Source organism: Brassica napus, chromosome C9 (assembly GCF_020379485.1).
Source record: "Brassica napus cultivar Da-Ae chromosome C9, Da-Ae, whole genome shotgun sequence".
NCBI lineage: Eukaryota > Viridiplantae > Streptophyta > Magnoliopsida > Brassicales > Brassicaceae > Brassica > Brassica napus.
In genome coordinates this window covers 13154774-13167250 of record NC_063452.1, presented here as the reverse complement: position 1 = coordinate 13167250, position 12477 = coordinate 13154774, and the positions used below count along the sequence as shown (strand labels likewise).

The following is a 12477-nucleotide window of genomic DNA, read 5'->3' as shown; positions in this document are numbered from 1 at the left end:
TAAATCAAGAGTAGTGACGAACAGATGTGAGAGAGATAGAAACTCTGTTAACATAATGGCGATCTGAAGATGATGCCATAAATCCTATTCCGATTGTATTGCTTTCCATACTACGTCATGTACGTGGAATGGATTATTGTAAGTTCATTTACAATGGAGTGATGGTGTTCTCAATTTCAGAACCGTGATAAGGTGCATGGTGAAAGTAAAATACGAAATGGTTTACATAAAGTCAAGCCGAGTTCAGTAAAACCGTCCAATTTAGATGACGGAACTTTCCGTTTGACATGATTCAGATGGAATATTATGAACGTAAATAGATACATGCGAAGAATCTTCTTTCCATTCCACATGAACTACATAAACTAGATAAGGTGTATGCACATGACCCAAAATAACCACTTACGTAGACGCTGATGTGTGCGGTTGTGCAGAGATGATGACGTATTCCCTGCAGTAAATGGCCACTAATGGATTACAACTATTCCATATAAAGGATTAGGAGGAAGCCACGTAAATAGGTGAAGTTATTAGAGATGTTTTACTGTGCAGAGTTAAACAAGTGGTGTAAATTAGAACGTGTACCAATAAATGTTGTATTCCATCTAATTACCACTGTAAGTCCATCCGAAGGAACTCAAAACCAAGAAGGTGAAGAAAGCAAGGATTACCCAACACGGAGTATAAACTAAAATGTAAGTAACATGCATTTCCATTCTACATGATCATATATAATAGAAAATGTAACAAACGATATAGCACATTGCATATATATTGTTCAAATTTTGAGGTATCTATGATTACAGGGATGAAGGTAATCACTAAACCCTACACGGAAATATAACCATAATCCTATCTCAATCTTAATTTACTAAACCCTACATGGAAGTATATACCCTAACTCAATGTCAACCCCAATCTTTCATAAACTAAACCTAGCCACTTATCTCTAAGCCCTACATAGAAATATAAACCCTAATCGAATGTCAACCCCAATCTTCCATAAACTAAATCCAAATCTGAAATGCCAATAAGATCTGTTTCCATTCTACATTAGCATATATAATAGAAAATGTGACAAAATAAATAGCATAATACATATTGTTCACATTTTTAAGTGTTTATGATTGCAGGGAAAGAGGTAATGCTTACACCAAATTCAAATTGACTGTAGCGAAAGAAATGAAGATTGAGGGAATTAGAGAAAGAAAGTAGAACATACAACATCATATGAATATCATTCCATTCAACATCACATTGTATTATGTTTTATTTGATGTCATAATAATGTTATATGGCAAATATGTGTTATAGAAGCGTATATTGCCATGTCGAGCTGAGTAATTGTGTTAACTATTTGAAGATAGTGTATGTACTATACGCAGTTAGTGAAACACTATTTACGCATATGGAATATGATTTCATTCTTCCAGTGTATGCAACGAAATGGAAGAAGATATATAGAGTTGGAGTCACTGCATAAAACATTACTACAACACGGAGGTAGTTTAGATGGTAGTATCTAAAAACAAGAAGCAAAGGTATAACATAAAAACAATGCTTAGAAACCATAAACCCATGTCTACACATCATGGGTGAGTGCTCCGGCTTGACACAGTGCCAGTGTTTCAATCAAGTAGTTCTCTGCAGCTACACAAATATTTTTTTCAGTGAAAGCCATACACTTCAATTCCATCCCAACGGCGTGCATTTATAACATAATAAGTGTAAATACAGCGGAGCAACCTATACAAAGCCAAAGTCGCTTAGTTCTATAAAAACATTTATTATAAGCCAAATGTTTTTGTCTTGGAATCACAAAGAAAATATGACATGAGCAAACTACAGTCAATACATAGCACAAGACAAGCATTTCTATTTATATGGAATAGTAAATCTATATATGACATGGTACACATGGTTACATAGAATGGAATTGTTATACATTACCATTTGCGAGGAGTGAACTACACTCGATACATAAACAAGATAATTATTTCTATTTGATATAGTATTGTATATATACATATAACTTGAACACAAAAGTACATTGAATGGAATATAAATTCTAAGTACCTTATGATTGTTTCTACATCATAAAGAAGTGAAAAACAGAAGGGTACGTGAATGATTAACAATTTAAGCTATACCATGTCATATAGCATAGACCGATCAATTAGTTTTACATATACTATGTTTGTCTCGATTCCAAACAAAATTATCATAGACTTCGATGTAAACAGATGAGTAAGACAAATTGGTAAAAGTTCAACCCTAAATCGATTCGGTGACCTCGGTCTACTAGATCCGACATGCAACCCAAAGTAAGGTTTATATTTAACAATTTAGATTCGACTAGGCTGGACTACATCCCAAATAGGAAAAAAGAGCATCACAAGAATAAAATCTAAAGCACACACCCTAGAACTTACAGTATTACAACAGATCTGAGACAAAGCGCCGATGTGAATGGGAAAAGGGTCAGTGTGCTCCTTCTCGCCGATTGGACTGTCACTACGTCTTCTCGCAATAGATTCCCGAAGTGGAGACGATGTCCCTTTGCAACACAGTTAGAGAAAGAAATAAACTCAGAGAACAGAGACGGTGGCGATGGTGAGGAGGAAACGTAGTTCGAAGAGGTGGAGAAAACTGTGGATCAATTACTCAAAATTTACCAAATAAAGGTAAAAGGAAAGATGTGAATATAATTACGCCACGAGTAACTTGAAACAGCTAATAACTAGGATTTTTTATTTTTATTTTCTTCAGGTTTCACCGGTCATCACTGAGGGCAAAACACCATTATTACATAAAGTGGAATTGGTGTATCGAAAATCTAGGGTATTTGGTTATTTAGTGAATTATGTCTTTTTTCATGGTCATTCAGACCAATTTTCCAAAATAAAATCAACCAATTTATGGGCAAAGTCATAATACACTACAAGAAAACACGGATAATACCGACGGAAAAACCGACCGAAAAAAATCGGTCAGGATTTTCCAACGGAATTCCGACGAAAATTTGTCGGAAATCTATTTCGGCAAATTCGTCGGAACTGCGTCGGAAAATACTGACAGACTAATTTCGTCGGTATTTGGTCATACGATCCCGACAGAAAACCGACAAAAAACTGACAAAAATATGACCGTTGCAAAAAGTTGACACATACCGACGAAATACCGACGCAGTACCGACAATTTTGGAACTCGGTCAGAATTCCGTCGGTATATTCCGACGGATTACCGACGGATTGAACACCCTTTCACTTCCCGATGGAATACCGACGAATTTGCAGCCGTTGCACTTCCCGACGAAATACCGACGAATTATGTAGCCGTTAGTATCCGTTTAAATTACCGACGGAACACCGACGGGTTTTGTACGTTAATTTAGCCGTTATTATTCCCGACGGAATACCGACGAATATTTGCCGTCGGGAAGTTTTCCAAATTCATTATAAATACGACCTCTCCTTCATTCATTCAAATCACAACAAAACAATATAAATTATGGGTACTCCTTATAATTTCCGTTCTTGGTTAGATCAACCTCATATGGATCCAAATACAAATTTACTTACGGAGGAATACACACGTGGTATTCAAGAATTCATGGGGGTGGTTCAAAGTCAACCGGAAGCAAGAACAAGTAAGTATTTATTATGTCCATGTTCTACTTGTAAGAATAATATCCGTGTCAAAAAAATGGAAGTATGGAGTCATTTATATTTGAAAGGATTTACACGTGGTTATAAGATTTGGTATCTTCATGGAGAAAGATTTGAGTATGGTAGTAGTAGCGAACCTCAAACTGCCGATAGGTTAGATGAACCTACCACAAATGTAGATTTTGGGGTAGGGACTGTTCAGATGGTATATGATGCATATGGAGAAAATTTACCGTCGGGTGAAGAGGAAGGAGATAGACAAGAACAACCCAATTTAGAAAATTTCCCATGTGAAGAGGAAGGAGAACGAGAACAACCCAATCTAGAAGCGAGAAGATTTTTTGAAATGTTAGATGCAGCTAAGCAGCCATTGTATCAAGGATGTAAAGATGGGCATTCACCTTTATCATCCGCAAGTCGATTGATGGCGCTAAAGACTGACTATAATTTGGCTGAAGAATGTGTGGATGCGATTGCAGATTTTGTTAGAGATGTTCTACCAGAAGATAATCTTGCACCTGGCTCATATTATGAGGTACAAAAATTGGTCGCTGGTCTTGGCTTACCATATCAGGTGATAGATGTATGCATCGATAACTGCATGATTTACTGGAGAGCAGATGAGAACAGGGAGAATTGTAAATTCTGTCGGAAACCTCGTTATCAGGATACGAGTGGAAGAGTTCCGGTGCCATACAAACGAATGTGGTATTTGCCGTTGACTGAAAGATTAAAGAGGTTATATCAGTCTGAACGAACAGCAGAACCAATGAGATGGCATGCAGAGCACTTAACAAATGGTGAGATAACACATCCTTCCGATGCAGAGGCGTGGAAGCATTTTCAATCAACATATCCAGAATTTGCATCTGAGGTAAGAAATGTGTATCTTGCATTATGCACAGATGGTTTCAGCCCATTTGGAAAGCATGGAAGACAATATTCATTGTGGCCGGTAATCTTGACACCTTACAACTTACCACCACATTTGTGTATGCGACGGGAGTTTTTGTTCCTCTCAATTCTCGTTCCCGGGCCAGATCATCCTAAGAGATCACTGGATGTATTTCTTCAGCCATTGATATATGAGCTGCAATTATTATGGGAGCACGGTGTTCATACATACGATGTTTCGCGGAAAGAGAATTTTCAGATGCGAGCAGTACTTATGTGGACAATAAGTGATTTTCCAGCATATGGTATGTTATCTGGATGGACCACACATGGGAGGCTATCATGTCCTTATTACCAAGACAACACAGATGCTTTCCAACTAAAAAATGGTCGGAAAACGTGTTGGTTTGACTGTCACAGGAGATTTCTACCACACGATCATCCATATCGTAAGAGTAAGACATTGTTTACAAAGAACAAGAGGGTGTTTGACAGTCCACCTGAAGAAGTAAGTGGCAAAAAGTTGAAGGAACAATTAAGAGATTTTGGTGCAGATAGAACGCCAGACGTGGGTGGAAACGGACATGAACCGATTTATGGTGTAGGGGAAAATCATAATTGGCATAAGAAAAGTATCTTCTGGGATTTGCCCTATTGGGAGACTCATTTGTTGCGGCACTGTTTAGATGTCATGCATATTGAGAAGAACTTTTTCGACAATTTGATGAACACCATCCTTGATGTCCAAGGCAAGACAAAGGATAACTTGAAGTCAAGACTGGATTTGGTTGATATTTGTGCTCGTCCCGAACTTCATGTTGATGAGCACGGTAAAGGTCATATTCCCATATATCGACTGGATGCAACTGCAAAAGAAGAGTTTTTTGATTGGATAACACACAGTGTTAAATTTCCAGACGGTTATGCATCAAGTTTGCGTAATTGTGTTGACAAAAGTGAAGGGAAGTTTACTGGCTTGAAGAGCCATGATTGTCATGTAATGATGCAGCGCCTCCTTCCTTTTGCGTTTTCCGCACTATTGCCACGAAATGTCCACGAAGCAATCGCAGGTACTTTAAAATTTAACATAGTTAAATTAATTGTCATATTATTTTTTAATGCTTATATATATATATGCTTATGGAATTTGTTTTCTTCGTGTATGTAGGGATAAGTGCTTTCTTCCGTGATTTATGCTCGAGATCACTCACATCAGATGGTATTCGCAATTTGGAAGTTAAAATACCGGTGATCCTTTGCAACCTCGAGAAGATATTTCCTCCATCATTTTTTGATGTTATGGAGCATCTTGCTATTCATCTTGCGAGAGAAGCGGCACTCGGTGGTCCCGTGCAGTACAGGTGGATGTATTTGTACGAACGGTTTATGTTTCATCTGAAGAAGAAGGTCAAGAATTTAAGCAAGGTGGAGGGATCAATAGTGTCTCAGTGCATCAATGAGGAAACCTCAAACTTTGCTGAATACTACTTTCCATCAGAAGTTCGAACAAAAAGTCGAAGACCTGCACGGCATGATGATAGAGGTGAAAGGGCAACTTATTATGTTTATGTGCCAAACATGTTTACACAAATTGGACGACATAGTGGAAAGTCAACGGACCGGATACTTACAGTGGCTGAGCATGCTCATTTGCACACATATTTGCTTACAAACTGTGAAGACATTCTTGAATATGAGAGGTACATAGATTTAAAACTATGAATTATTTGCAATATTTTTGACACATATCTAACATTTTGTGTTTTTTACAGTATTTACTTGGCAGAGATGCGCTTAAAGTACCCGGATGCGACCGAAGAACAACTCGAACAACTCAAGCAAAACAACTTTGCAACATGGCTTTCTGATTATGTAAGTGTCTACTCAGTAATTAGTGGTAACTAATCATTTTACTTATTATCTTTTAATGAAAGAAAACATTTTTTTTTGTTTTTATAGGTAAGCCATTGTTTAGCTACTGGGCACCCACCTAAAGATTGGTTACGTGAGATAGTTTGTGGTCCAAAGTTTGTTGCGAAGTCATATCCGAGATATTGCACTCGAGCATATGCATTCAGAGTTCTTAAGGAAAATACTGTAAGGAGAACAGTTGATTGTGGGGTTTCTTCGTCATCCGGAGACGATGTGTACTACGGTAACGTACGCGAGATTTTGGAAATTCAGTACCCGGGAATGATTGGCATGAGATGTATTGTCTTCAACTGTGAGTGGTACGACAAAGTTATTGGTCGCGGAGTAAGCACTGACGCATTCGGTGTTACATCTGTACATTCGCGACGACGACTGGATTTTTACGATCCATTCATTCTTGCTTCACAAGCTGACCAGGTATGTATGTTGAAATATATTTTCCATCGGAAGTAATCATATATAATTACTTCGACTTATATAATTTATAATTTTTCAGGTTTGCTATATTCGTTATCCGCGGATTAGGCAAAGGAACGATCCTTGGATCGTTGTCATGTCAATAAATCCCAGAAGCCGAGTACAAGGAGTATTTGATCCACTACAACAACAATTAACCGAAGAGGACGGCGAGATTGGAGAGTTTGACGAAGACGATTCAGATTCATCATGTTCATCATCAGATAATTCCTCAGATGCAGAGTAGATACTCTTTTATGAATGTATATGCAAATTATTTTTAAACATTGTAGATTTCTTCTAAAAACAAATTATAGGTTTGAAACGTTGTATACTTTAAAATTTTAAAAAAAAAATTAGATTTGTTGATTTAAAAATCTAACAGTTGTAAAACAAAAATCGAACTGAAACTCTAAATTGATAATGTCCGTCGGTATTCCGTCGGTATTTACCGACGCATTTCCGACGAACCCATAGAATTTGAGGGTTTTGTCGGAAATGCGTCGGTAAATACCGACGGATTTCCGACGAACATCTCAAATTCTAGGGGTTCGTCGGTATTCCGTCGGTAAATACCGACGGATTTCCGACGAACACCTAGAATTTGAGGGGTTCGTCGGAAATGCGTCGGTAAATACCGACGGAATACCGACGGACATTATCGATTTAGAGTTTCGGTTTCTTACAGGTATGTTTTTTTTACAGTTGTATTAAATATCATATATAACATCAGACAACAAATCTACCCATTGTATTCTCACAGTTTTAAAACTTTGAACATGACATATATATAATCATTCAATCAAAACTGTTCGAACAACAACATACACTTTTAAGTTGGCTTGTGCCAGTTCTCAGAAATTGTAACACTCAAATAAATTTATAACATTTTTTGAGAATGTTTTATGATTATATAACATAATATATCGGTTTTAGAAAGTCGTATAACAAATATAAATAATTCCGACACCCTGTGTAAACTCTAAACCGTAATCCGTCGGTTACTTAGACGTCGTTCTCGCCGGGGTACTTCTTCAGTCACTCAGAGTACTCAGAGTACGTCACCCGCTAGTAGCCCAGTTGCAGCTACCACTCCTCCAGCAGCCCCCACCCCTCTAGCAGCCCGCACCCCCCCTTCTGTAGCTTCCGGCCCTTCTCAAAGTTCAAGAGGAGGAGGATTGCCTACTACGATGACTGTTGCGGAGTTAGTTAGGCAACCTGGCCGAGAATCGCTTCAGCGCCTTGATCCAAATTATCTTATTGTCCCAAACACCACTTGGTAAGTATTTGTTTTAAAAGGTTCTTTCATTTTATATTCATCTTTTACATTTAATTGTGTTTGGTTTTATTTCGTAGGTTTGATTTGTCTGGCAATGGTATCACCAACAGCCTTCTTAGGATGGAGTACACGATGCTAAAGCGTGGTTATCCAACTTTCTATGACATGCCTCAAGAAGATCAAGAACTTTGGTTTCGGCAATTTGCGGTATACGTTGTCAATTTTTAATATTATAAAAAAAATTTCTACAATTGTAACTTTCTAAAAAAAATTTGTATTTATTTTGCAGCAAGAGTTCACTTGGGAATCAGGGATTACAGAACAAGTGAAAATTGTTTTCCGCCGCAAAGCAGCTTCGCACTACACCAAGCGGATCAATGAGTGGAAGCAAAAATTCGATGTTGGCGAGGTCCCAAAGCACATCAACCCAGACGTTTGGCGGGATTTGTGTGCTCATTGGACGAAAGATGATACAAAGTCTTTGTCGACAATCAACTCGCAAAATCGGTGTAGCGGGCGTGGCGGGAAAGGGATGTTTGTCCACAACTTAGGGGCAACAAGTTTACAGACCCGAGCACTTCAGCTAGTAAGTTTCTAATCTGATTTTCTTATTCATTTTTAAATATGTGATACTAAATATATTGTTTTTAGATGAAGGAAAACGGTGGAGTTCCCGTAGATGATTTTACCCTGATGAAGAACGCCTATACCAACAAGAAGACTGGGGAGATTCAGGATGGACTTATTAAGGGCGTAATCCAGGTCGTGGAAAATCGAAAAGTGGATCTCCTCGCGACTCAAGCTTCTATGTGTGAAGAAGGCGATTCTGCATCTTCCAACTCCTTAACCGTAGAGCAACTCAACAACCTTGTTCTCGAGGTACATTCTAATTTATTTTTGCTATGTATGTGTGATATGTGTGTGTGCGTGCGTATGTGTGTGATATGTATTTGTTATTTCTCATTCAGGCTGTTCCAAAGAAAAAGGGCCGTTATGTTGGATTGGCTCGTTCGACCGGAGGGGCTTCTTCTTCTTCTTCAGCTCACTATCCACTCGTTGATGAGCTTATGGAGCAGATTAAGACCAAGGATACGGAGATTGAGTTCCTGAAGCAAGACAATGCTGAAATCCGGGTTGAGCTCCAGCAAAACCGAATGACTATGGAGGAAAACAATGTTCTCACCCAGACCTTGTTGCAGAAGTTTAGGACCCGATTCGGTGAAGACTTTTAGTTGTTTTTTAATTTTCAAAAACTTTTTATTACTTTTTATAACTTTAATGTATAATAATGTTGAATTTATATATCTATAATGTTTTTAAGAAATTATCAATTTTTTCATGAAATTAAATTAAGAATTATAAAAATTATTTTTTTAATTAAAAAAGGAATACCGACGGATAGAGTTATCCGTCGGAATTTCTACATTTTTCCGACGACTAAGATCCATCGGTATATTCATGATATTCCGACGGAATAAAGTCGTCGGTTTTATTTTCAATTACCGACGGAATCTTTTCGTCGGCATTTTCTGAATATTCCGATGAACACCCTTTGTCGGTTTTTTTTAAATTCCGACGAATTCTCGTCGTCGGTATTCTCTATAAATACCGACGGATACGTATCGTCGGAAATTTTAGATAAAAACCGACGGAATACTTTCGTCGGTATTTGCCGACGAAATATGTTCGTCGGTATTTACCGACAAATTTCCGACGAATATCTGTATACCGACGAGATGATACCGACGGACATTTTTCGTCGGTATTCCATCGGTATGCGGCTTTCCCGACGAGATTATGACGGATTTGTCCATCGGTATCGCGCAGTTTTCTTGTAGTGATATAATAAACCAAAAAAAAAAGTTGCATATTGATTCTAGTCTAGGTAGTATGAACATTCTAAATCTTATTAGCTGGTTTGAACATATTGTGCTTACAAAAAAAACAAATATGTTGACCACAAACCATAAATTTGCTAGATAAATAATACTATTACTAAGTTAAAAACTTCTTCTGATGCTATATTTTGGCCGAAAGGTTGCGGAATGAATAAGCAACCAAATACAACCATGGAAAATGATATTTTAAACAGGAAAAAGAACAAAAAACTTATATTAATACAACAAATGATGACAAAAAAAAAAAAACAACAAATGATAATTTTGTGAATGGAAAGCTGGAATCCACTGTGTATATAGTGATGTCATGAGCATTTCTTTTCAATATCACGACGCCAATTCATTATAATGCAGTCTTTTCACTATTTGGATAGCTATACCTCCGTACTAGGTTTTCTACTACAATACAAGCCTTAATAATAATAGCATGGTCTAACCGACCCAAAAAGATGTTAACCCTTCACCAGTTCCTTTTTTTTTATCAAAAACCCTTCACCAGTTCCTTTATGTGTTTAATTTGTCGCCAGCACTGCTGCAAACACCATTACCATACGGTTGCCACCGCAAAGAGAAAACAAATGATGTTATTTTATATAGAAATTTTTAATAACTACGACAATAAAAGATAGTGTATTGGTAGTGTTATTGGATTAATTTTGTTGTAATCTGGGTTTAAAGTTTCCTTTGATTTGAAATTTTACTTTTCGAATAAAAGCTTTTAAAGACTAACTTTGAATATGTGTCAGATTTTCTTTTTTGAAATTTGAAAAGATTATATTTTATCAAAAGACTTTACATATTTTCTCTAGGTTTTTTTTAGTCACTTACTTTCTTCTCCGGCGTTCGCTTGAGCTATATCTTTGAGTCTTTACTTCTTTTATTCTCGATCTTCTAACTTTTTGTGGTGGTCTTCTTTGCAGCGGAAGGAGAGAGATCTCTTTTGCACTCTGCGGTCCAGATCTATTCCGAGTCAGATCTGGTGGTGCATGGTGTTATCAGTGTGCTTGAAGATGGTTCGTCATTTGTCGTGTCTACTTCGTTTCTCTCACTGGGATTTTTGTCCGATAGTTTTCTGTTGTGTTGTTTTAGATCTTCTCGGGTCGACGATGCGCTGAGGCATTGGGTTGTCTCTCCTCTGGTTGTCTCTTCCCAATGTGGTGTTAGGCTGGTTGCGGAGGCGTCTTCGTCGTGAGGTAGGGTTCAAGATTTGTGGATCTCTTGTCTCTCTCCTCCTGCTTTGCTCTCCTCCGGCATGTCTCTTGCTTGTGGCGGTGTGTGGGAGAGGTTGACTTCTCTACATGCATCTGTGACATGCGTTAAGATGTTAACTTCTCTCCAAAGTGGTATGGGCTCGGTCTTGTGGCGAACCTTACCATCTTCTCTCTCTTTTAGATATCTTCATTGCGGTTTTCTTCTGATGAAGTTGTTCAGGTCTTGTGGCATTGGTAGTACGTCAGTTTGGCTTCTGGTTTTCTAGCTTGCTTGGTGGTATTTCTCTGGAGGAGGTGAACCCACCCAATCCTTTTACTCTATATGGACTTAATGGTTTAATGGGTGTAGACGGTCCCGGATTGGTGGACTATAAACAAAAATCTTCATCTTAATTCTCCGAACGACGGCATTATTGGTTGCGGGATACTCCTCTTGATGCCGGTTTGGTGCTTCTTGGGTGAGTTAGCAGGTTGGGTCGTGATTCTTTGGGCATGTTATGTCGTGTGGGTTATCAGAAGCTGAAGTAGATATGTGTTTCACAGTCTGAGAGCGTCTTTCTCTTTGGTAGCTCGTGGCGTCTGGCCGTTCATTCTATCTCAAGCCATGTTTTTCTTGTCTTTCACTACTACGATGAAGGTTCAACCAAAGTCAGAATCTCTTTTTATAGTTTATCTCTACTTAGGTTAGCTGTGTCAGATTATTTTATGCATATCTACTATTATTTCTATGTAATTTATGCCAAAAATTTGAAAATCTTGGTATAAATTTATTAGACTTCTGTCCAAAATGTTTTTTTGAATCTATGTGAAATTTTGAGAATAAGACCTAAAACTTCAATGGTAATAAAAAACTTACATGAACAAAATATTTGAATGTTTACATTACTAATCAGTTCTCTTTCGAGTAATCAGTAAAAGTTTACTGTCCAAGGTCACACGATATCATACTACACATGATATCACACGATATCATACCTACATGGCTACATACTGTGAAAAAACAGAATACAATTGTGTAACAAGTCATGACTCTTTATGTTTACAATGTACGACTTGAGGTCTAAAAGGAAAAAGAACAGTGTCTTAGTTTTAGGCTTTTAATTAGCTCTTATACTTTCGACGATTTGTATGTTTTTTTT

The 12477-nt window shown here is 37.6% G+C and overlaps 2 protein-coding genes across 2 annotated transcripts; both read left to right on the top strand.

The window, feature by feature from the left end:
- The first annotated feature begins 2612 nt into the window (after window positions 1-2612).
- Window positions 2613-7329, top strand: LOC106358561. The gene is made up of 5 exons (XM_013798380.3): window positions 2613-5632; window positions 5731-6262; window positions 6335-6434; window positions 6522-6911; window positions 6991-7329. The coding sequence occupies exons 1-5, from the start codon at window positions 3511-3513 to the stop codon at window positions 7195-7197; spliced, it is 3351 nt and encodes a 1116-aa protein (XP_013653834.3). The 5' UTR covers window positions 2613-3510; the 3' UTR covers window positions 7198-7329.
- Window positions 7330-8515: 1186 nt separating this feature from the next.
- Window positions 8516-12163, top strand: LOC111210072. Its single transcript, XM_048770027.1, has 5 exons — window positions 8516-8815; window positions 8881-9108; window positions 9198-11140; window positions 11217-11470; window positions 11559-12163. Exons 1-3 carry the CDS (start codon window positions 8762-8764, stop codon window positions 9459-9461), a joined length of 546 nt encoding a protein of 181 aa, XP_048625984.1. The 5' UTR covers window positions 8516-8761; the 3' UTR covers window positions 9462-11140; window positions 11217-11470; window positions 11559-12163.
- Window positions 12164-12477: the final 314 nt, after the last annotated feature.